Source organism: Varanus komodoensis, unplaced genomic scaffold (assembly GCF_004798865.1).
Source record: "Varanus komodoensis strain SLA01 unplaced genomic scaffold, ASM479886v1 scaffold51, whole genome shotgun sequence".
In the NCBI taxonomy this organism is placed as follows: domain Eukaryota; kingdom Metazoa; phylum Chordata; class Lepidosauria; order Squamata; family Varanidae; genus Varanus; species Varanus komodoensis.
The window spans coordinates 5223235-5248069 of record NW_025336100.1 but is presented as its reverse complement, the minus strand read 5'-3'; the positions used below and the strand labels follow the sequence as shown (position 1 = coordinate 5248069).

Here is a 24835-nt window from a genome sequence, read left to right as displayed (position 1 = left end):
AGCAGGAGAAACACAGCACTCCTGTTGGCCTTCATCTTCTGTCAGGCACAGGGAAATTTTATTCAACCTGCCCATTGAAAGGAGAGAGGAGGTGAAAGATACTGTGCAAGTCTGTTCATGCCTACTTCCAAGTTTAATGGGATTTAATCCCAGGTAAATGGGATTGTAGCCATCTATCAGAAACCAACAAAGAGTCTTGTGGTATCTTAAGGATTAATACATTTATTATATCATAAACGTTTATGGAATACAGCCTACTTCACCTGATGCATAGAATATTATGAAGTGCATGACACCTTATGTCAGAATAAATTTGTTAGTCTTTAATGTTCCAGTGTTACAACTCTCTATTGTTGCTACAATAAACCAACCCTGAACATGCTATCACAAAGCCTTTCTACCAACATATATCTGGAGCCAATTCATTTTTACAGCAAGTGTCCTCATGCTCTCAGGGAAGGTAGGATCTGGCCAACAATCACTTCCCCAAATGCCTTCCTTCACAGTGATGGAAATGGAATGTCATATGCATACTTAGGAGGAATTATGCTTCAGTTCATAGACTTTAAAAAGTATTAGATGGGCAATACCATGGATGAGACACAGGACTTCCTGGTCACTTCCAATTCTTCTTTCTTTTGCTTGAGGCAATAGACACAGAACTGCTCATAGGATACAATGGAGAAATCCAACAATTCATCCTCTAACTTACTCAGGTTTTAGTTCACATAAGGATGATTCTTTTTTTTCTTTTAGTTTTTGAATATTTTTTAAAAGTGTTGCAATTGTAAATACCATAAATAATTTGATTCCTACTTTTCAGGTGGCAGTGGGAGGGAGAGTCTGTGGCTGAGAGGCTTGTGACAGCCCTGCAGAGTAGTCCAGTGTTATTGTTCCCATGGGTAAGTATTATTATAACTGCATTACATATTGTGGACATGGAATGAACAGGCTGAAAGATACTGTGTTACGATGACTTGGAAATGAAAGTCAGCATTCATACTGCAGGTTAGAGGTGATGATATTAGTCTACAGAAAATTTGCATTGTAGTCCATGTTACTATCACCATATTTTGAGAAATTTATGATAACCTTGCAATATAGTAATCTAGTGTTGTCGTGTTTAGAAATATCTAAAACACTATAATAATATTTCCATACAAGAAACAGGGTTTTAAAAAATGATTCGTAAAATACTCACCAGAAGTTCTACACACTTTTTCATTAGTGTTTATTTTAGATGTCTAAAACTGGTTAAGAATGTCTTACAAGCCTCACACCGAAGCAAGTTTTATTATATTCTGATTTATGTATTTATATCCTGTCATCACATGTCATCAAGTCAGCTGAGTAGGGCTGTCAAGGACAGAATATTTTGGAGGGCATGCATTCATAGGATCACCATAGTTCGAAGACGACAAAATGTAACGACGACAGGAAATAACTAAATCAGAATATAATAAAATCTGCTGTATTGTGAAATCTGTTTAGGGCAGGATTTTTAAAAATCTGTTAGAAATCTGATATATTATTATTCCAATTCTTCTTCAGAGCGCTTACACAGGAGCATCCTAAAAATACACACACACACACCCCAGCAGACAATGCAGCAAAAGCTTTAAAAGAAAAATGTTTTGAAAGGCCTTTAAAAAGGCATTTGGCACCTAAAATGTAGTAACGTGGGCTCCACGCAAGTCTGCCTTGGAAGAAGGCTTTGCTTTTTAAAGGCTACAAAAGGAACCAGGAAGTTAAAATATCGGAAACGTGAATCTATATTCTGTCTCTATGCTCCGAGCAATTTCCTTCTCCAATGGCTGCCAGGTATTAAATCAGCCCCGCAAATACTCAGATTTGGCCGGAGAGGCGGGTTTTAAATAAGAGCGACAACTTTTCTCACTAATAAGCATCTTGATGATGGCCAGTATTTTAATTCCTTTGGGGGCTTGAACAAGTAAGCACTGAAAGAAGCCAATGAGAAACGGGGAGCTTTTGAAGGGCGTCGGAAATAGCCAATGAAAGGTCAAAGTTTGAAAGGCTCGGTGGAGGAGTGGGTTTTCGCCGTAGTCGTTGTGTGAGGGGAAGAACGGCTGCCGAGGTTGTTGTTACGGGAGCTCGGGAAGGATCATCGGAGTGAGCCTTCCCGCCCGCCATGTCGCTGCACGGGAAGCGCAAGGAGATCTACAAGTACGAGGCGCCATGGACTGTGTATGCTATGAACTGGAGTGTCAGGCCCGACAAGCGCTTCAGGCTCGCGCTCGGCAGCTTCGTGGAAGAATACAATAATAAGGTGGGCAGTGCAGCCGGTCAGTGGGCGGGAAGGCGTCACGAGAGGGGTAGCGATCGGGGTTTGCTCCGACTCCGTATCCACCGACCGAACCGAGCAGTACAGCTCTTTGCTTCCTATCAAATAATCCTCAGTTGGTCTTTAGCCGTTGCAGGCCCAGCTCCTCGAAGTGACTATGAAATGGGGCTTGGCCAAACTGCTTCTGGAACTTGCTTACACCTCGGGTTGGCTCTTCGTCCTCCTCTATGGTGGGCATGGAGAGCGCTCTAAAAGCTGCGTGACAGGCAGCCACCATTGAACTACTAACGCTTTATCGTGGTGTGGAGATAGAAAGATGACCGAAGAAGCAGCCTCTGCATAGTTTTTGTTTCTCTTACAGTGAAAGTGTTTCTGGTGGTTGGGACATGTGTGCATGTACACGTATTCGTCCATTTGCCCTTAATAATAATAGAAATCGTGTGTTAATTTACCCTGGAAAATCCAATATTCCAGTGCATGCAAAGGAGGTTCTTTTGAAAGAGGGCTTCCTCATATTTCTGTATATGTAGGTTAAGACCACTGGCTGTAAGACTCTGTAAAACAGTACTATGTGGACAGAAAGATGATTGGCAGTATTTTTTTATTTTAGGTTCAACTTGTTGGGTTGGATGAAGAAAGCTCTGAGTTCATTTGCAGGAACACCTTTGATCATCCATATCCTACTACCAAACTCATGTGGATCCCAGATACCAAGGGAGTTTATCCTGACCTTTTGGCCACCAGTGGTGATTACCTGCGTGTGTGGAGAGTAAGTTGGCTTGTAGAAGGTATTTTCCTGGTGTCACCAGGAATATGGAGGCTGGGCTGACCAGCTGCTATGAATGGCAGAGGACTCAGTGTTTTTTGGGTGGTATTCAAATACAACAGTTTTGTGTGGTAATTCCTGCTGATGAAGAATCTTTGGCATACAAGTTGCTCCAAGAGGTATGATTTCCAAAACATTCCAAATGTGCTTTGGAGTTTAAGGGACATCATATTGCTGTACCTCAAAATATGGCTCGCAGGAAGAGCAATACACGTGTTAAATCTCTCATTTTGAAGGTAACATAACAAATGGGCATGTTATGACTATTACATTAACTGTAATTTATCTGAAGACACTGGTCCATTCCTCACTATCAGAGTGGATTTGATTTAAATCATAAGTAAGATTATATTTAAACCATGGTTTTGCACGTATGCCTGCCTTACATGTAGGTAGAGGAACTTCATTAAAATATACCCAAACTGGGTCTCTCATATGGTCTGCTGTCAATGTAGGTTTTTTCCTCTAGGGAAAGAATAATATAATATAGCTCAGAGTATACACTATAAAAGATCCAAGGACATGTGGAGTATTCTGCTCATGAGGGTTCACTTTCATTTTTACTGCTCCCCCCCCCCACTCAGCTTCTTGTGCAGATCTTTTCCACTTCCAACAATCATCTTCTATTCATTAAATATTTTGAAACTTAGCACTTAAAAGGTAAGGAACTTGGCACTTAATTTTGCAAAGGAACTTAAGGAACATAGCACTTAAATTTGCAAAGGAACGATGGGATTTAGGTCTCTTTCTCAACCCTGTGTTTCTTTTGTACCATTTTTTTGCTGTGAAGAAGAGCCATGTTATCTCTGTAGATACAAATCCACAGGTTTGAGAACTGTAAAACTAAGCATCTGTAATATTATGCTTGGTTTAAACTACAACAACATACAACTGTGTCAGTAGAGAAAAGTGTGTGTTGGGCAGGAAAGAGAAAAATAAAAAGACCTTCTCTTTAAGCATACAGATTCACGACAGGTACAGTTGCTGCTCTGTGTAAATGCTGTGCTGAGATTCCACCCACCCTATGGATTACCATTGGCCTAGCTCCAGGGTCAAGTACATCTTTATAATTTAAACCCCATCTTTTTTTAACCGTGTTTGTCTGCCTTCGTTTCTTCCATTCTTGATTCAGAAGTTCTAGTTTGGAGGGAGTGAAGGTAACTAAGCAGGAAAAGTGTGCTAGTGCATCTACTAAAAACTTAAATTACTTGCAGATCTTGTTTTTATGCAGCAATATGATGTCAAAATGCGCAAAGCACTGGAATTTGAGAGGAAGGAGGTTAGGCAAGTTGGAAAGGGGAAGTTGCTGCCTTTACTTGAAAGCCAGTGCAGTGTGGTGGTTAGAGTGCTAGAATGGGGAGCCAAGAGATCCTCATGCCCATTTGCTGGAACGGGGAGCCAAGACATCTGTGTTCTAGCCCCTAGTTGACCATGAAGCTCACTGGGTGACTTTGAGCCAGTCACAGATTCTCAGCCCAAACTACCTCACAGTGTGGTTGTTATGAGGATAAAATGAAGCTACGTAAGCTGCCCTGAGTTCCTCACAAAAAGAAATAAGGCGGGGTATAAGTACAATGTAATAAGATAAAAAATAATTTACTTAAGCAAAACTAGAATGCTGCAGGAGGCAGATGAGTTTGAAACCATTGATTTCAGATTTTGCTTTGCACACTTTGACTTTAAGGCAATCTAAAATGATTTCAAGTCAAGAAACTGTTGATTATAATGGAAGGAACTGCACTACAAGGTTCCAGCTTTTTATTATGTTTGTGCAGCAATATACCAACAAAACTAAATAAAAGTTATTGCTACACCTGTGGGGAGCAGGGAAAAGAAAAAGTGCAGCTCCAGCTGTTTCCAAGTAATGAGGGAAGGAACAGTATTGTGAGAACATATGCTGGTAGGGCAATCAGGAAAGAGCAGAGCAGCAACAGCTACATTGCCAACTACCCAGTAACTTCCATGTGTACCAATTCCTGTATTCCAATCTATGTTGGAAAAGTTGGCACTAAACAGTCAGTTTGAAAGTCAAAAAGCTAACACAAATCAAGTCTGAAAAAAGAAAAGACACTTAGGAAAATGTGGGAATGCAGTGATTTAGTAAGGATGACATCAAGATTTTCCACCTTGTAAAAAATGTACTTGATTTCTTTCCTTGTTGCAGAACGTGGCATGCTTCCCTCCCCCCGAAACTCTTTCTGTTTTCAGACCGGTACTCCAACCTTCTTTCACCTTGAATCTGTTTTCCAGGGTATCCCATCCAGTTTTGTGTCATCTGCAAATTTGATAAGGCTTTCCTGCACATCCATATCATTAATACAAATGTTGAAGAGCACTGGGCCCAGGATTGAACCCTGCGGTACCACACTTGTTAACTGTCCTCAGTTTGAGAAGGGGCAATTGATGAGCACTCTTTGAGTCTGATTCAGTAACCAACTATTCCTCTTCTAGGAACTGGAAAGATTGAAGAGAAAATAAATTGGGCCATAAAATCCTTGACTTTCTATCCTAAAGCTCCAAAGCCTGATATGATTTTTTTCAAAGCTCCACTTGGGAGTTTCATTTGTTCTTACATGTATAATAAGAAGGTAGGGATATGTGTCAGTGAGTGTTATGAGCCTTGGCAGTCTTTCAGTTATATCACTAATCTGCCCTGCAGCAAGACAGCATACATGGCATATTTGTTTGCATCCCATGCAACAGGAGTCTCCCGCAACTGGTGGTGGTGGGTGGTCTCCTCTTCCTCCTCCTTGTAAGCCTTCATATTATAAGAATACCAATGAAACCTTGGTATCATTGCCACTACTCGGTTGACCTGTAGCCTCTTGCATGGGATAACTTGTAGTTCTACTGTAGGCTGCCCTTTAGTCTCATACTTGAGTAACTGAAAGTAGTTCCATAGTTTCCCTGCTCCCTCTGGTGCAGAGGGTCTTCCAGTTCTTCTGTTCTTAATGGTTTTTAGGGAGTTTCCTCTTCACTTTTCTTTCCCTCAGGATTCTCCTCTTCTGCCTCAACTTGCTGTTGCATTTCTAGCTTCTGTACTAATCTTAGTTGTTGCAGTTCCACTGCTCTATCTAAAAACTCTTCATCATCTTTTATTCCCTTGAGGGTGGACATGTGCTGCTGTGGTGCTCTTACTTTTTCTTCCAGCGGGGCTACTAGCTTGTACTTGTTGCACATGTAGGCCATGTTAACCTCAGGCAAGAAAATAAACATTGCACAGACTCTGCAGGTCACCACCACTGGGGAGTCTTCTTGGTCCATTCTTTCTGCTAGCCTTTCGATTCTAACTGGGCCTGCTGTAACAACCAGTGCTTTCTCCTATCTTTAGTGAAGGTTAACAACAGAGTCAGTAAATGTGATACTGAATGTGTTACAATGAAAAAACAAAGTGGGCGAGAACTTAGGAGAAAACGAAAAAAGGAAGGACAGGGGGAATAAAGGGACCTCCTTCTAGATCTCCCTCACCAAACTATAGTTTACTCTCTGTGTTCACTTGAGTTCTCTGGGATCTTAGTTACTTGTGTCAAATAGTTGCTAGTCTAGCTGGGGCAGCTTCCTCTGATCTTCTTGGCTAGGAGTCAGGAACCAGAATAAATGAATATGTTCTTGTGATTTTATTACAGCATGCTGTCAAGCAGGTTACCAGTTTGGAATTCCCTCTGGAGATCTGATTGTAATAATTGTAAATATATATAAATACTAAAACAATAATTGTAAATATGCATAATTAGCCATTCTACTCAAATTAATAGGCACTTAGAAGCTCATTACCATTGAAATATTTGATAAAAATAGTCTACAGTGGTTGTAGGAGGACAGAGTTCATCAGTTGCACCATGAAATTTCAGCAAGCTTGTTCTCTCGAAAGCATGCTTTTATTCATTTGCCTCCCCATTGTGCCATAATAAAATCAAAATCTACAATGCAAACAAAATATGATTCCATACAAAGAAGTACATTAAATCTTGTGATGTCAGCATTCAAAACATGGTGGATAAAAATCAATGCTTTTTTAAATAAATTTTAGAAATTTAAATCCGATTTTTTATTTTAAATTGGATTTTTATTTAAATGGGATTTTTAAAAATAATTTTTTGAGGAAAAATCTATTTAAAGGTAGTTTTCTATTTAGATACATTATGGTCCAAAGGTTATTCATCATGAAATAAGGATTAGTTTTTAATTATGTACCATGAGGCTGTATATTCATTAAATATTTACATTGTTTGGTAAATGAATTCCATTAATCCCGTCACAATGTCATGCTCTTCCAGAGTTTTCTGTAAGATCATTGGGCAACTTTTCTGTCTGGAAGGTATTATCACAGATGCTTGGTTTACAGTTCTCAAACATGTGAATTTGTATCTACAGAAATCACATGGCTCTTCTTCACAGCAAAAAAATGGTACAAAAGAAACACAGGGTTGAGAAAGAGACCTAAATCCCATCGTTCCTTTGCAAATTTTTGTACTCAGAATCACCCCCTTACCTCTTAAGCGCTAAGTTTCAAAACATTCAATGAATAGAAGATGATTGTTGGGAGTGGAATAGATCTGCACAAGAAGCTGAGGAGGGTGGGGCAAGCAGTAAAAATGAAAGTGAGCCCTCATGAGCAGAATACTCCACATGTCCTTGGATCTTTTAGTGTATACTCTAAGCTATATTATATTATTCTTTCCCTGGAGGAGAAAACCTACATTGACAGCAGACCATAGGAGAGACCCAGTTTGGGTATATTTTAATGAAGTTCCTCTACCTACATGTAAAGTAGGCATGTGTGCAAAACCATGATTTAAATATAGTCTTACTTATGAGTGATTTAAATCAAATCCACCCTGATACTGAGGAATGGACCTGTGTCTTTGATGTAGTTTTTTATGTGAAAAGGACACATAGCTATTGTTCACAGCTATTGTACTGTGAACAGTATCTACAGACCCACACGAATGCAATTTTGCACCAGCCTCTGGTTGGTGGACTTTGATATTCTGATAAAGTAGCAAAATAGATCATGCAAGCTTAATATCTGCCCCCACTGCTAAATAAAGATTATATATGCATTCTGACTTATTTACAGTTTCAAGCAACATACATCTATTGACTTCTTTGACCTCACAAACATGGAAGTTGGCAATATTTTCCCTATTTTATATACCACATTTTACAAGATAAAAAACATCAAAAGTGGTACTGCATGATTCTGCCATCCCACTATGTGAGTTTCTCAGAACCTTCTTAATTGAAGCTATCCTAAAAATCCATCTATCAATAGAAAATTTCTCACAAAACCATTATGCTTTTCAGATTTACCATGAATTTACAGTTGGGGAGTGGCTGATTACAGTCCAGAACAAAATTATGAGAGAGCATATTTCGGTTAAGTGTTGTGCTCAATTGGTCAAATTCAATTTGACTTACAGAAGTCTTAACCAACAGAGTAGCATTTTTTTCCTTTCAGAATAATATAGAATCCCTGAAAATTCTGATGCAAATAGCTTTTTCACTTTTTTCTTTAATGCACTTCTTGAGGGTTTATACATGTATAAGCAAGCAAGCAGATTCAGTGTGATGACCAACATACACATATATTTCTTCTTGTAGGTGGGTGAAACAGAAACAAGGCTAGAGTGTTTGCTGAACAACAATAAGAATTCTGACTTTTGTGCCCCGCTGACATCCTTTGATTGGAATGAAGTGGATCCTTATCTACTAGGCAAGATTGAAACACTAATTTGACAGTGGGGTGGTAGTACAGTGATTAAAGCAGATAACAACAATAGTTTAAATTAACCTTAAGCCAATGGATTGCTATATTGGGAGAGTAATTTTGCTGTTTCCAGTGGTAACTTTCCTTTTTTGAAATAATTTAACCTAACTTGGAAGAATTTGCTTTGTTCACTTGTGTTTGGGTTACTTGCCAGCCAAAAAAAAGTGTGTGTGGGTGGGTATTGTGCAAACATTCAGAGCCATGAAACGTGTAATTCTCAAATTACAATATCAGTTAAGGATTTGGCTCATTTATCTGTTTGATTTGTTGTATCATCCAAAATGCATGCTTCTGTGTTTTCCTGTCCCTACATCTAATGATCACCACTTGCCAGGAGTCAAGACCCATGTGCTGCTCAAGCAGCATCCTTCTTCCAAATGGCTGCTACATGTGGCATGGAAGAGAGATACTGCGCTCATTCACATTGGGTTCCACTGCTGATAAACCTTGTGTTACTACAAGGGGCATCCCCCTCGCATGTCACCTGCAGCAGCCTTTGGGCTGCTGCACCTAATCAAGAGCAAGGTTGCCAGTTGCACATACCTCGTTCTGCAAATGTTTGGGGACTTCCTCTTGGCTTGCTAGGCAAGTATGATAGGAAGCCCTAGGGTCTGTCTCAATCCTACACAAATAGCCCCATTTCTTTCTCTCATTCTCTTAATTTAGGAGTGGGCAACTCTTGCTCATTACCATAACTATTGTCAAAACCCATGCATTTTATGTCACCTTATTTCCCTCACTCCTCCCACCCATTTAATGTTAATATTAACAGTTTGGCATATTGCTGAGATTCTAGAACAAAAGCAAAGTACAACTATTATTCACATCAATTTACATAATACTGTAATAGATTACAGTTTACTAGAACTTAATTTCATTGATTCGTAAGTTATTTTGTAATTGACTTTATTCTTTGTAACAGTGCTAACAATGCTGTTCAACTTTTATTTGAACAATATTTGACTGATTAATAAAATACATTTGATTAGCCTTGTGACCACCCCTAGTTCAATGTCTTTAAGTGGTTAGGTGCTATTCTAGGCAATGTGGAACCTTAGAGGGTTGCCCTCTTAGTGACAGTAAGCCTTTGAACTTTGAGACTTATGGCCATCCTGTGCAGAGTGGGAGGAGTGATGAAGGTGATCTTTGCTTTCCTGTATCTCACCCTGCATTTTATACTGTATGGGCTTTTTTGCCTGCCCAGCTGGGTCATTTCAGAGTAGGAATGAAAGACGCTGGAGAACCCTCAGGCTAGCTTATGTCCTTGCCTCTCCAGTTTCCTCCCTTCCCAACTTACCAAAACTTCCTCTCTTTCCTCTTCTCTGATTGTTTTTCAAAACTGGAAGAGTAGCAGTTATTTCTGGGAAGTTGCACAGTGGGTAGTTTTCCAGTTCCCCAGTTTTCTCCAGCCTCAGATCAAGAAATCTGAACACCAAGGATGATAGGATTGTTCCCTTAGGCTGTGATCATATACCCATTTTCCTAGTAGTGAAATTGATAGGAGTTATTCCTAAATAGATTGCATGGGATTATGTGTTCCATTTCTTATTTAAAAACTGGGTACTTAGATTGAAAACAGATTTCAGAATTGGCATTTTAAAAAATATCCTGGAAATCACACTTGTGTCTCACAACGGAATGTGTTAATACTTAAGTTGCTCTACAGAAAACATTCAAGCTGTTTTCTGTAGAGCAAGAACTGGGAGTCAGTTGAAGTCTACCTTTTAAAGATTAAACACTATGAATATAGCATAATGGTTCATATGTTTATTGAGGCTAAGAAGAATTCTTAATATATGTGGGTTTTTCCCTCCCGTCGCAGGCACCTCAAGTATTGACACTACTTGTACTATCTGGGGTTTGGAGACTGGTCAAGTCTTGGGAAGAGTGAATTTGGTGTCAGGCCATGTCAAGACTCAGCTGATTGCCCATGACAAAGAGGTGATGTACTTTTTCCCTCTTCTTTTCCCCGGCTGGAGCAACAAGGAAACTTCTTTGAGTCTGAAATGTAGGATTAGTAATAAGGAAGGTTGTGGTAGGGTGGCACTAGTATTTCAGAAATGAATTCATCTCTCCCTTCATAATAATTCACTGGTTATGAGAAGTGAATATAACAAATTAAAGCATTGAGAAGGAGATATAATAGTCCTGAGAGATTTCTCCTAAGACAGTTCACAAGGAGAGAGGTGACTATGATTTACTGTCCATGTGTGTATCAGCATTGCCCTTCTCTAAGCTAAACAAAGAAATTGTCTGATGTGCCAGTAGTACATCTCCATTTGCATGATAAAGCTTGGTAAGGCCAAAATCTTAGTCAGGGAGGCAGCATCGTCATGCTTCTTTTTCCATTTTTCTCTGCCTTTGGTGTCTGAGCAGGTGTATGATATTGCGTTCAGCCGTGCAGGAGGTGGGAGAGATATGTTTGCTTCTGTTGGCGCTGATGGCTCAGTGAGGATGTTTGACCTGCGGCACTTGGAACACAGCACTATTATCTATGAGGATCCTCAGCACCATCCTCTGCTCCGTCTTTGCTGGAATAAACAAGACCCTAATTATCTTGCAACAATGGCAATGGATGGCATGGAGGTGAGACAGAAGTCTGTGATGGTGGCCAGTTCACTTTGTACCTGGGCAGTACTATTTGGATTCTTGGTTGTGGTAGCCAAGTTTTCTAGCTACATGCAGAAAATTATGGGGCTAGCACATTTGCTTCAGGAATTTCTTACAGCCCTCTTCTCTGAACAAAGTACCATAAAGGTGAGAATGCATAGAAGTCAGGTGCATATAGAAACAGAGCGAGTCAGAAGGGGTCTCTTGGGCCATCTAGTCTGACCCCCGGCTCCAGCTGGCTCCGCTCATGACATGCCCACCATGTGCATGTCATATGCTTGTAAACTAGGGAGAGCAGCCATACTGAGTTGTTGGTAGGCACAATAAGTAAGTGGAAGGCTACTAATTATCCTCATGGTGTCATATTGAGAATGAGATGCTTTGTGTGAGCTTGCTCCTGTATCATTGATGAGGCTGATTTAATAGACTAAAGTGACCAGTCCACTTCTTTCTGAGCATGTATGCTGTGACAAAGAGGAGCCTGTTGTTGGAATTAATAAATAGCTTTCATAGTGACACCTCCATTTTAAGGAAGAAATTGTAAAGAGACAATGCCTTGTATGTAAACCATGCTAATAAGACATAATATTTTATTCCTTGACTTGTGACTTATACTTCTTTGTAACCTGGCTGATGAGGAGGTACTGTCATATTTCTTTCGCAGTGACAGCAGATATATAGTATTCTGTTGTATTACAGTGCTTTGCAGACGTATTCACCTGTTTTGATTTTGGTGTGTTACATCCTGGAATTGAAGTGGTTTCAGTTGGCAATATTACCACTTGATATACACAAGATACTCAATGCTGTGAAGGCGCAAAGCATTTTTTATTGTGAAACAAAAATGAAGTAAACAAAAACAAATTGGCACTTGTTGGTTGCAAAAGCCTACAAACCCCAGGACCATTATTTGATAAATGTACCTTTGGCAGCCATTAGAGCAGTGAGTCTTCTTTGATAAGTCTCTTCAGCTTTGCACATCTGGATCCTGCAATGTTTGCCCAATCTTCCTGGCGAAACTGTTATAGCTGCATTAAGTTAGATGGCGACCATCAAGTTTTGCCACAGATTCTCAATCAGATTGAGATCTGGGCTTTGACTGGGTCACTGTAAGACATTTAGATTCTTATTTTTAAACCACTCCTGTGCTGCTTTGGCTGTGCATTTAGAGTTCTGTGGGAAGGTGGACCTTCTCTCTAGCACCAGGTCCTTTGCCTAGTAAAACAGGATTTCCTCTAGAATTGCCCTATAATTGGCTTCATCCAACTTGCTCTCAATCCTGACCAGTTTTCCAGTCCCTGCTGTGGAAAAGTATACCCACAACATGATGTTGCCACCTGCTTCATCATGGGAATGATGTTCCCAGAGCAATGAGCACTGTTGGGTTCACACCAAATGTAGTGTTTTGCAGCAAGGTCAAAATATTCAAGTTTACTCTCATCAAACCTTTTTCTCCAAGTGTGCTATGTCTCTGAAATGCCTTTTTGCAAATTCATTTTTCATATGGGTTTGTTTCAGCAGTGGCTTCATTCTTGCCATTCCTCCATAAAATCCAGCTTTGTTGAGCATCCAGGTGATAGGTGGTTCTTGTATTGCAGCTGCTGGTGTATCTAGCTCTCTCAGCAGTTACCACTGGGGTCTTGCTCGCTTCTCTGAGTAATGCCATTCTTGCTCCATCACTGAATTTTGCTAGATAGCCTTACTTTGACACAGTCGTAGTTGAGACATTTTGTAATAATGAGTTCAGTGGTGCTCTAGGAAATGTTCATAGTTTGGGATTCTGTTTTACAATTCAAATCAGAATGATGTTTCTGCACAACTTCATCCTGGAATTGTTCTGATGATTATGCTTGTTTAGATATGTTTGTTTAGATATGCTTTCCAACATACTTTGGGGCCTTTGAAATTGCGCACAGATAGATTCCATTCAGTTACTTATAGGAGTTCTGCAGGCAGTGAGTTACATCAGAGCTTATTTAGGCATCTCACAACAAAGGGAGTGGATGCTTTTGCAAACAACAAGTGGCAGTTTGCTTTTGTTTACTTAACTTTTGTGTCACAATTGCAATGTTTAGAACATTCACAATGTTGAGCATCTTGTGTACATCAAGTGGTAACAATGCCAATTAAATCCTTTTCAGTTCCAGGTTGTAACACAATAAAAATGTGGAAAAGTTAAAGGTGGTGAATACTTCGGTAAGACACTGTGCATGGAAAGGATGTATTTATTTGATAAGATATAGGTGCAGTGTCTTGTGTTTTGAAGACACTAATTAGTTAAACATAGCTCCTTGAGAGCCATATAACTTAGGTTTTTTCATTTTGCAAAGTTATTTATTAGCTTTCATCTTCATATTACTTGTTTCCTCTTCTAAGGTCGTCATTCTAGATGTCAGAGTTCCATGTACTCCCGTGGCCAGGCTGAACAACCACAGAGCATGTGTGAATGGTATTGCTTGGGCACCACATTCTTCTTGTCATATCTGCACAGCAGGTAAGCATGGATAATTATTGTCATTCATTCTTTCATTTGGATTTTTCATGCCAAGGAATTGTTGGGTAATTTCCTAGATCTGTGCTTTCCTGAATTAGGTTTATGAGTTACCCACTTTTTAAAATAATGTCATTGCTTCACTGAATTAAGCTATACCCCAACTCATATATATTTTATAAGAAGTACTACAATCATTACTATCATTTGGCAGTGAGTATATGAATGAATGAAGGATGACATCCTAATTATCAAATTTGCAAAAAGTGGGATTGATAGTGCAGCCTTTAGGTGGATCCCCAGTTGGCTGCAAAATCAGATTAAGAGTGCTCATCAAGGGAGAACCCATCTTTAGTGGACCAATCAGGTATAGGCAGCTAAGCTTCATAAGGAATGATGCAGTGCAGAAGGGGACTTTGCTCACAGGATTGGCTGGGCTGTGTGGCAAGAGCAGGAGGATGGAGCAAGGAGATCAGAAACTACGTTGCTGTCAGAACTTATATGACCAGTATGTTAGGGCAAAAATCCATATGCCTTAGAAACAGCACAGTCATTCTTGTTGTGATATGTGAACAGAGTGTGATATATTGGGGTGTTTGACTGGGACCAAAGAGATCAAGATTTTAGTCTCAATTCAGCCATGAATTGAATGACAGCTGGATGACTTGGGGCCAGTCACTGATTCAGCCTAATGTACCTCACAGGGTTCTTGTAGCAATAAAATGGAAAAGAAGAGAATTATGTAAGCCACCTTGGGCTCCTTGTAGGAAAAGGACAGGATGTGAATGAATGAATGCGTGCATGCATGCATGCATGCATGCATGTTGTCTGAAAACAAAAATCTGGAAACAAAATTCTAGCTGCATATAACAAACATTCTAAGGACCAACCAAATGTTTTGGATCTTTGCATATCTGCAGGTAACACATGACTAGTTTAGGTCTGATTTATTCAGCTAACATGCAATGATGATAATGGTGATAATCAGCAAGAATAAGACATTTTAATTTTAGCAATTTCTCTGCAAGAAAGCTGTGAGAAGCGTACATAAAATAACTTTCAGATTATTGTCTTGTAGCAGTTTAATCTTGCTGCCCACCACAATATATGTGGCTTTTAAGTTTTGCTGTAGGGAGTATTTTCCCTTAAATACAAGTTATGTATCTTTTAAAGAAAGAAAAAGAGAGGGCATGCAAACTATAGTGTTAGGGGCAGAAAGTATGAATGGGTAAAAGTTATACTACATACTTTAAGTTTTTTTTATCTTTGAACTTTTTAATCTGTTTTACTTTTGAGTACACAGACGAAAATATATCTCTGGGGAAAGTTGGTTTCTTTCATCTGTAATTCTGCTTTTTTACCTTTGGCAGCTGATGACCATCAAGCTCTTATTTGGGATATCCAGCAAATGCCTCGTGCCATTGAAGACCCAATCCTGGCCTATACAGCAGAAGGGGAAATCAATAATGTACAGTGGGCATCAACTCAGCCGGACTGGATAGCTATCTGCTACAACAACTGTCTGGAAATTTTGAGAGTGTAAAACGGCTGGGCCGTGGGGAAAAAAATGGAACAGAATGGTAGTCTTTCTCCTCTTCTAAAGTTAAGAACAAAACTGCATTGAAACAGTGCCACTAGCTCTTACCAACTTGTTCTAGGAAAACTCACAACTGGCATTAATTACTGACTACCTTTCTTCTTCTCCCGCCCCTCCTCACCCATAACTTAAATGCAGGGAAATGCTGAGCTTTTCAAACCTGGGATTTTATTATTACTTTCAATTAAAGGTATGTATATATGACAGCCATTTGTGCTGAGTGTTTGTATTAACTGAGCAATGGAGCTGACTAGCAAGTAACACCCTAGCAGAAATCATTTGGTTTTGCTGTAGATGCCTAAAAATTGCTTAAAGTTCTAGAGATGGGATATGATGCTAACTTTGTAATTTTTTTCCTGCTTCTGTACCCCTGACCTTGTTCATAATTCTTGTAATACTAGTGCTGTAAGGGTTCTTTGCAACTAAAGTCTGTTACTAGTAAAATTTCTTCAGCTGCAAGCAGGAACTTGTAAATGTTGCAGAACCAGAATGCATCTTGCAGAAATATTTTGGAGTGAAGCTTCAGCTTGATACTCCATTGTTTAGTGAGCAATGATCCATTTTCTGCTTTGCCTTTTGCACAGTGCAAAGTTGTTGATATTAAAAGTAGTACCAGTGTGCAAATGCATGTAATTACAATCTCTAGTTCTGCACTGCCTTCTAAAACTATATTCCTCACTAAAATGAACTACTTCAGCCACATATGATCTTAATGACTCCCAAGAGGCAACAAACATTTTCCTAGAAGTACTGCATTTATCCTTTTAAAAGAAACTTGTATCCCATTTATCTCAGCCGTGAGTTTTATCCCAAATAATGCAAAATTCATCCCTGAAGATATAAAAATAAGCTTAGTTGAAGTCTAAGACTTGTATATGTTGTTAATATGCAGTGGCAGTGTTTTGTTGAACTTTAATACGACCTCTCTCTCTCTCTCTTTTCAGTATCAAATATGCAAGCTTCTCTAGGTATATTTGTATATTTATTCTTACTTTCTCAAGGTGCACACTGAAGCTTCTGTAGCATCAGTTGTTTATTTGTGATAGCCCTTTTCTTAAAATAAATGTACTTGTGATTGTTTCTATTCACTTCTCAGAAGGATGGCTTCCCCAACTTTCAGAGAGGAGACCAGACTATTTTGCATATCAGACCATTTTTCCACAATAACATGAATAACATGAAGCACTGGAAGAGGGAGCTGTAGTGAGAGTACCTTTTCAGATGTAACCACCAGTGATGTACATAATGAGATGAAAGGAAATATGATGAACCTATTGATTATTTGTTCTGTAGTACTTGAGTACATAGTGGGGGAACGTGGTAACTGATGTATAAATGTCTTTGTTGAAACAATACTGGTCTCACCTGAAGGCAAACATAAAGTCTGGGAGAGAGAGTGAACTGACTGAATTTCTCATCATCTTTCTCATGTGTGCCCCTCCCCCTGCCCCCCCTTCAGTAGTTAGGACATAACAGTACATGTAGATTGTTGATAATCCCAAACATCACAGGACTAGATCAAATCCAATTGTCCTGTTTAATTTCTTTAAATGAGCTGGACAGTACTGGTCAAGGGGAAGCAGATGATGGGCATAAAGACATACTCAGTGAAGGAACAAAGACATTCAGGTCTATAATACACTTGCAAAGCAGTGTTGGTCAAGTGATGAATTTGTGGTATCTGTGTGAAAATGAACAGAGCTGTCCTTTGTGTACAGGATATGAATTATATTATAAACTGGGTTTTTTTTACTAACCTGTACTAAACTATAAAACATTAGCTTATGTTGTGTACTTCCAGTGTGATTTCCTAAAGATGTGAAACTTGTAGCATGACTGTATAAAGTTTGAAGTCTCCTTGTTCTTTCTGATAAGCAATAGCACTGACTTAAGTTCCTCTCCTCTTTTGTTGAGAGCGTTGCATATATTTTCTTACCCAATATTGTTGGGCAAAATTGTTACTGAACTTAATCTTCCCTTTATGTGGCAGACAATGATTAACTTGTTGCAATATTCCCTTTTGATTTTTATGGACATTACAATGAAATTGATTTTAATTTCGAATACCTGATCTCTGGAATGGTATTGAAATGCTGTAAAAATTTAAAGCAGTTTTTTTTTAAGTTTTGAAGTAGAATGCTGGACTCTTTAGAAGGTTGATCTTACTTTTAAAAATACTGATCTTACTTCCTCTATATACTTTAGTTTGTTCCATTCCTACTGCCATGCGTGTATTTTGCCTTTCTTACATTTTAATAAAATGGAATGTTTCTAAATTACTCATGGTGGTGTAAGGGGGGCCGGGGGGGGGGGGGACATAATAGCCAAGCAGGTTTTTATGTTGCTAAAAGTTCACTTTTCATGCCTTAAATGTACACAACTACTCATGGTTCCTAAAAAAATCAAATAGCATGATAAAGCTACTTTCTCAGAAATGTATTACCCATGGTCAGAGGAATCCCTTTTCTGTGCCATTTGCACATTTTCCTCCCTCCCTTCCCAGACTTCTTGGGGAGCTGAACTCCAGTAAACCTGGGAAGAAATTAAGAGAGTTTGAGCAGCGGCATGATACATGATTAGTTTCTGCCAAGTAGTCTGTATGGAAGAAGGCTCAGAATAGCTGTTATTGCCACCCTATTGGTAACTCCAAATGTGCGCTGTTCTAGGACATTATACATATTACAGCTTTGACACTTGCGGTATTGTGGCCACTGGGATTCAAGCAGAGTAAAACGTCGGCAGAACTCTAAACCATGCTCGACCAAACGAAGCCGCCCTCTACACATTTTTTTTTAATTTGTTGCTAAAAGCCGCCGTTAGTTTTGGAGTGCGCATGCGCTTCTCTCCTGTACTGGAGGAAGAGAAGCATTGCGCATGCGTGGTCGCAGTTTATCTTAGAAACTCGGCGTTAAAGAATTGTCGCTGAAAGAAGTAGTAGAAATAGACCCGACGGAAGGCGGGTGTGGGAGGAGTCGTCGCCACTGCTTGTTCAGGGCCTTAAAACGGAGTTGGCTGAAAAGGGCGGCTGAAGCCAAATCCTTGGAATGAGGCGGCGACGGAGGAGGTGGCTGATGTGACGGACGGACGGGCCGACGGACGGTGGGAGGGAGACGGCGCGAGAGAAGAGGGGGAGACCGGCCGAGTGACGGCGCGCATTTTCTCTGGCGCCGAGTACCCTCCCGAGTACCCCACACACACCGGCCCACTCACTTCGCCAGGATGGGTAAGAGACCGAAAACTCTGCGTTGGACCCAAGAGTGGATCTTAGGCAGGGGGTGCGAGATTAATACCTCGGGAAAAGGACGTGCCAACATCAGGAGAGGAAGGAAGCAGGGCGGTGATGGGGTAGGGCTGGCTCGGTTAGGGAAGTGGGGGGCAGCAGTATTCTTTCTGCAGGTTGCTGAATTTGTGCGCGCGCTTTCATTGAAGGCACCCTTTGCCTGCAGAGGTCATCTCTAAGGAACATCATGGGAGGAAGTCAGAATGTTATCAGAGTAGCGGCAGGCTTTGTTTTGATGCAGGACAGTATTATCGAGGAAGGTTGTGGATACCTTGAGTTACAGTTATCCCTTTATATGTGAATTCATTTGTGTCAGGTAAGTGAGGGTGAGTGTTTCTTTTGGAAGCTAGGATATACCATAGGGTTGGATATGGTAGCAGGATGGTTTGCTAGGTTGGAGGAAATTTGAATATAAGCCTGTTAAAAGCCCTGGGTACATGGATTCTATACAACGGGAGTGGGCAGACTTCACATTTGTTGAATTGACTTGCTTTTTTCCTAGAAAATTTACCCGCCAGCCAGGTGCAAAGGATATGAACTTAGAACTGAAAAACAGGACACTTCAGATCACATTATGATCATAGGAATTTCTATGAAAGGACATTTCCCCTGTCTCTTTCCCTTCATGGGACATCATGCAGAGTGATTAAAGCTGTTTTTGTGACAAAACTAGGCCTGAACCATGACTGAAATGAATCCAGATAATCAGGCTCATCCAAGAGTGCCTAGAGCTGGTTGACTGCCATCAGCTCAAGAACCTTGCCAGGGTGGGCTGCACAGGTGAATTCATAATTTCAGGTAATAGCTGTGGTAAAAATGCTATTTACAAGTTCCAACTTGTATGTCATTTGTGGCCTTACCATGCATAATACCTCATTCACTGGGGCATGTTATAATGGCATTTATGTACAGGCAGACTGATAGAGGTAGGTGATATTTCAACCCCCATGTTGAGAAGGGCTTTAAAGATCAATACTTTGAATTGTGTCCAAAATGAAACAGAAACCAGTAATAGATGCTCCAGCACCTGGGGTTGGTTAGTTATCTTCCAGCTATATTTTGAGCATAACTGCCCAACTTCAGGACAGTCTTCTAAGGCATCCCCAGCACACTGTATTTCAGTCATACAATCAGAAGGTTACCATAGCAATGATAATCAATACCCATGTCTTTTCTGTCTGTAAGGAGTGACTTTGGGTATATCTGCCAAAGTTGGTTAAAAAAAAATATTCTGCATGCCATGCAAGCTGCTTAGACCTCCAGTGACAAAACTGGCTCAGTTAAGCCCAAACTTCTGTCAATTTCCTTCATACCCTGTCTTATCTATCATGTTTCCCATTAGTAGACCCATCTTTAAACTAGAAAATCTAAGCTTTTCCTTGTAGGAAGGGTGTTCTGACCTCATGATGATTTAGTTTGCCCCTTTCTATTTTTTATGTTGTGTTATATCCCTTTGAGATGAAATAACTAGAATTTTACACTGCATTCTTAATCTATAGTACATATACTTCTATAAAGCCAATTCACTGCTGACAGTTTGTCTTCATTCCCTGCCCTAAATATCCAAAAAATTTAATTTTCCTTTTTATTGTTAACACTCTCATTGAGCTACCATGGCCTCAAGATATTTTTTCATTATTAGTCCCTATCAATTCACAGGACTTATTATGACTTTTGCCCCATTGTGTATCACTTACACAGAGCCTCATTTGTCCTCTTGTTGCATATCTAGTTAAGGGAAATACTTCTGGAGCTTTTTCCAGTCTGCCTGGGTTCATACTATCATAAGGAATTTGGCATCTTCTGAGAACTTGGCCATTGCTCATTTTTAATACTAGATCATTTACGAAGACTTTTAATAATGTCAGTCCAAGCAGAGATCCTTGAGGAAGCCCACTACTTACTTTCCTCCATTATGATAATTGCTTGTTTATTCTTTCTCTGTTTGCTGAGAACATAAAAAGAGCTATGCTTAATCTAGTGCAACTTTGTGTTCACACAATGGCCAACCACTGTGTGGCTGCCTGTGGGAAACCTATAAGTGTTTAACCAGTTACTGATGCATAGAAGGGCTTCTTATCTCATGACTGCTATATTTATTTGGGATATTATGGTGAGAGGCTTTGTCAATGTTTTATGGAAATTCTGCTGATTCATGTCTATCAAATCCTATCCATACGTTTTTTGATCAAAAAATTTCGGAAGTTGAATGGAATTATATTTCACTTTGTAGAAACCATGCTGATTTTTTCCTTCCCTGTGTATAAGTTGCTGTGTACCTGAAATTAACCTGGAATTAAGCCTTAATGGGAATGTTAAGTGGGAATGACTTGGAGTAAAATATACATACTGTTAACCTATTGTAAATTTTGTTTATTTGACCACTGCTTCTTTCTGTTCATGACATTTCTAATTTACAACGTTCATTCAGGAGTAATAGGTTTCCATGTGGCTGAAATGAATCACCTAGTTTTTGCTATAGGTAGCAATATTTACTTGTAAGAAAAATGAGTTCTATTCAGTTCTCCTTTCCTGAACCAGCATATTGGTCTGGAGACTTCCTGTTCTTCTGTAAGTGTTCCTGCTCTTGCTTGTTTAGTTTTTTTGTTTTGCATCCTTGTTGTACAAGAAATTATGCTTTTAAGTTTTAACCAAAATAAACATTTGACATGGTGCAGTAGCTTTCCTTGTATGTACTTGTTCTTTTATCAATGATACAAAGTGGAGAGTGGCTTTAAAACATGGAAAATGTTTCCTGAACTTCATCATTCTAGCACAGAGCAAAACTGTTTTCCCTAGACCTACTGGAGACCTTACAAAAACACTGCCTCTCTGCACTGTTCTACAGGTGCCAAGCTTCATTAATAGTCATTTTGGCAGCATTGGTACAGTTAGAAACACGGTTGAGAGGATGAACTTGATCCGTGACATTTGTCAGGTCACAGGAACCCCCCCCCCCATAACAATATGCATTTCTTGCAAATGTATACTTAAGGCTATGCAGGTCTGAATTTTAGTTGTTCATAAAACAGAGAAGTGGACTAGTTTAGCTTTTCATAAACTATTTAATATCATAGACCGACCTTTCTATTTATAATTTTGTTTTTATCAATTTAAGTCTTGGGAAGTGTTCTTCAAAACCCCCAAAGATGGCTCAGCCATATTGTCTTATGTTCTGGATCACTCACAATAGTACTAGAGTAATAGGAAAAGTACTACATTTCAAAAGTCAAAAGTCACAATCAAAAGAAATTTCATAACTAAAATCCAGGTGTAATTAATGGGATATATATTAGTCAGAACTTTTCTTACTGACATAAACATGACTATCTTTCTCTGGATTTGGGCCAAGATATTCTCTCCTACCATTTGTTTCTTGCATTTAATCTGCAACCATTTGCATAGATGTGATTTTAGAACTATTAGAAAAGCTTAGGGTTTAGTTATGCTTCCTTTAGAGCATTCTGTTTTGGGGCAATGCATGTTTTACTGTGAATAATATCAACAAATCTATAATCACATATTAGCTCTGTAGAAGATACAGTATATCACAGAAGTGAGTACACCCCTCACATTTTGTAAATATTATATCTTTTCATGTGACAACACTGAAGAAATGACACTTTGCTACAATGTAAAGTAGTGAGTATACAGCTTGTATAACAGTGTAAATTTGCTGTCCCCTCAAAATAACTCAACACACAGCCATTAATGTCTAAACCGCTGGCAACAAAAGTGAGTACACCCCTAAGTGAAACTGTCCAAATTGGGCCCAAAGTGTCAATATTTTGTGTGGCCACCATTATTTTCCAGCACTGCCTTAACCCTCTTAGGCATGGAGTTCACCAGAGCTTCACAGGTTGCCACTGGACTCCTCTTCCACTCCTCCATGACGACATCACAGAGCTGGTGGATGTTAGAGACCTTGTGCTCTTCCACCTTCCGTTTCAGGATGCCCCACGGATGCTCGATAGGGTTTAGGTCTGGAGACATGCTTGGCCAGTCCATCACCTTTACCCTCAGCTTCTTTAGCAAGGCAGTGGTTGTCTTGGAGGTGTGTTTGGGGTCGTTATCATGTTGGAATACTGCCCTGTGGCCCAGTCTCCAAAGGGAGGGGATCATGCTCTGCTTCAGTATATCACAGTACATGTTGGCATTCAAGTTTCCCTCAATGAACTGTAGCTCCCCAGTGCCGGCAGCACTCATGTAGCCCCAGACCATGACACTCCCACCACCATGCTGGACCGTAGGCAAGACACACTTGTCTTTGTACTCCTCACCTGGTTGTCACCACACACGCTTGACACCATCTGAGCCAAATTAGTTTATCTTGGTCTCATCAGACCACAGGACATGGTTCCAGTAATCCATGTCCTTAGTCTGCTTGTCTTCAGCAAACTGTTTGTGGGCTTTCTTGTGCATCATCTTTAGAAGAGGCTTCCTTTTGGGACGACAGCCCTGCAGACCAGTTTGATGCAATGTGCGGCATATGGTCTGAGCACTGACAGGCTGACTCCACCCCTTCAACTTCTGCAGCAATGCTGGCAGCACTCATACGTCTATTTCCCAAAGCCAACCTCTGGATATGACGCTGAGCACGTGCACTCAACTTCTTTGGTCGACCATGGCGAGGCCTGTTCTGAGTGGAACCTGTCCTGTTAAACCGCTGTATGGTCTTGGCCACCGTGCTGCCGCTCAGTTTCAGGGTCTTGGCAATCTTCTTATAGCCTAGGCCATCTTTATGTAGAGCAACAATTCTTTTTTTCATATCCTCAGTTCTTTGCCATGAGGTGCCTTGTTGAACTTCCAGTGACCAGTATGAGAGGGTGAGAGTGATAACACCAAATTTAACACACCTGTTTCCCATTCACACCTGAGACCTTGTAACACTAATGAGTCACATGACACCGGGGAGGGAAAATGGCTGCTAATGCCCAATTTGGACAGTTTCACTTAGGGGTGTGCTCACTTTTGTTGCCAGCGGTTTAGACATTAATGGCTGTGTGTTAAGTTATTTTGAGGGGACAGCAAATTTACACTGTTACAGAAGCTGTATACTCACTACTTTACATTGTAGCAAAGTGTCATTTCTTCAGTGTTGTCACATGAAAAGATAAAATACTTACAAAATGTGAGGGGTGTACTCACTTCTGTGATATACTGTATATGGTGAAGCAATAGTCTATGATCTCGGAATGAATCATCTTGTTGCAGTTGCTTATCATGAAAGCATTAATTGTTTCCACATCAGTTTTAGGATGGTAGTAAAAGAAACATATTAGGACAGTGTTTTATTATGATTACACATAGGCATGCTGATACAAAGATTGTTGGGCAGGATTAACTTTAGTATCACTGATCGGAACTTGCAGATCTTTTGGATATTGGACAACAGTTTTACTGTCAAAATGTAACAAAATCTGCTTCTCCATCTTTGTTCATAACCTTGTGAAATATAACGCTTCATTTTTGTTTTTGTAGTTTTAGTATAAGCATGCTTATACTAAATTCTTTATTAAAAGAACGTGCTTGTGTCATTTTTTTTTTCTTGATCTTGTGGCTATATAGTAAACAACAAAAACAAAACAAAACTTTATTTGGTGTGATTTCATCCCAGAAAAGGACTGCCAAGAATTGGAACTTCCTGTCCATGATCAAATGGGGAAATTTTCTTAAAAGAAAAAAACATTAGACACAGGTGACTCAAAGCCTCCATAAGGAGGAGGTTAATTGTGCATATTTAACTGGTCCTTTGGCTTCTTCATGAAGGATCAAGGACAGTGAGGAGAGGAAAATTCCACTTGTGAAAGCTAGCAGCTTCTGATTTCAACCTATCTGGAATTTCCACACCAGGCAAACGAGTACATACAACCCCATTTTATCACATTCTGACATTAACCACACTCTTGATATTATTATTATTACTATTATTATTATTATTATTATTATAACATTTCTA

The 24835-nt window shown here is 39.7% G+C and overlaps 2 protein-coding genes across 4 annotated transcripts in view; both read left to right on the top strand.

The window, feature by feature from the left end:
- The first annotated feature begins 1822 nt into the window (after positions 1–1822).
- DCAF7 (DDB1 and CUL4 associated factor 7) lies at positions 1823–17872 on the top strand. 2 transcript variants are annotated; one of them, XR_006416413.1, is made up of 8 exons: positions 1823–2287; positions 2913–3071; positions 8733–8844; positions 10721–10839; positions 11275–11484; positions 13885–14002; positions 15370–15786; positions 16693–17872. XR_006416413.1 is itself a non-coding variant. In XM_044447374.1 (7 exons), the coding sequence occupies exons 1-7, from the start codon at positions 2150–2152 to the stop codon at positions 15540–15542; spliced, it is 1029 nt and encodes a 342-aa protein (XP_044303309.1). In that variant the 5' UTR covers positions 1823–2149; the 3' UTR covers positions 15543–17872. The 2 variants fall into 2 exon arrangements, 1 of the variants encoding a protein (XP_044303309.1); XM_044447374.1 differs by having other exon boundaries at positions 15370–17872.
- Positions 17873–18477: 605 nt separating this feature from the next.
- MAP3K3 (mitogen-activated protein kinase kinase kinase 3) overlaps positions 18478–24835 on the top strand; it is a 73168-nt gene continuing 66810 nt past the window's right edge. For both annotated transcript variants that reach the window (XR_006416398.1, XM_044447247.1), the window contains exon 1: positions 18478–18819. Coding sequence is in view for 1 of the 2 variants with exons in the window: in XM_044447247.1 (XP_044303182.1) it covers positions 18816–18819 (4 nt within the window). In the remaining variant the exon portion in view is untranslated. The remainder of the gene's footprint in view (positions 18820–24835) is intronic.

Bases quoted from the DNA above. Each gene is read 5' to 3' on its own strand.
- DCAF7 (XM_044447374.1), top strand. From the start codon at position 2,150: ATGTCGCTGCACGGGAAGCGCAAGGAGATCTACAAGTACGAGGCGCCA. The intron at 11,485-13,884 runs GTGAGACAGAAG...TCCTCTTCTAAG, and splicing joins TGGCAATGGATGGCATGGAG to GTCGTCATTCTAGATGTCAG. The intron at 14,003-15,369 runs GTAAGCATGGAT...TACCTTTGGCAG, and splicing joins TTGTCATATCTGCACAGCAG to CTGATGACCATCAAGCTCTT.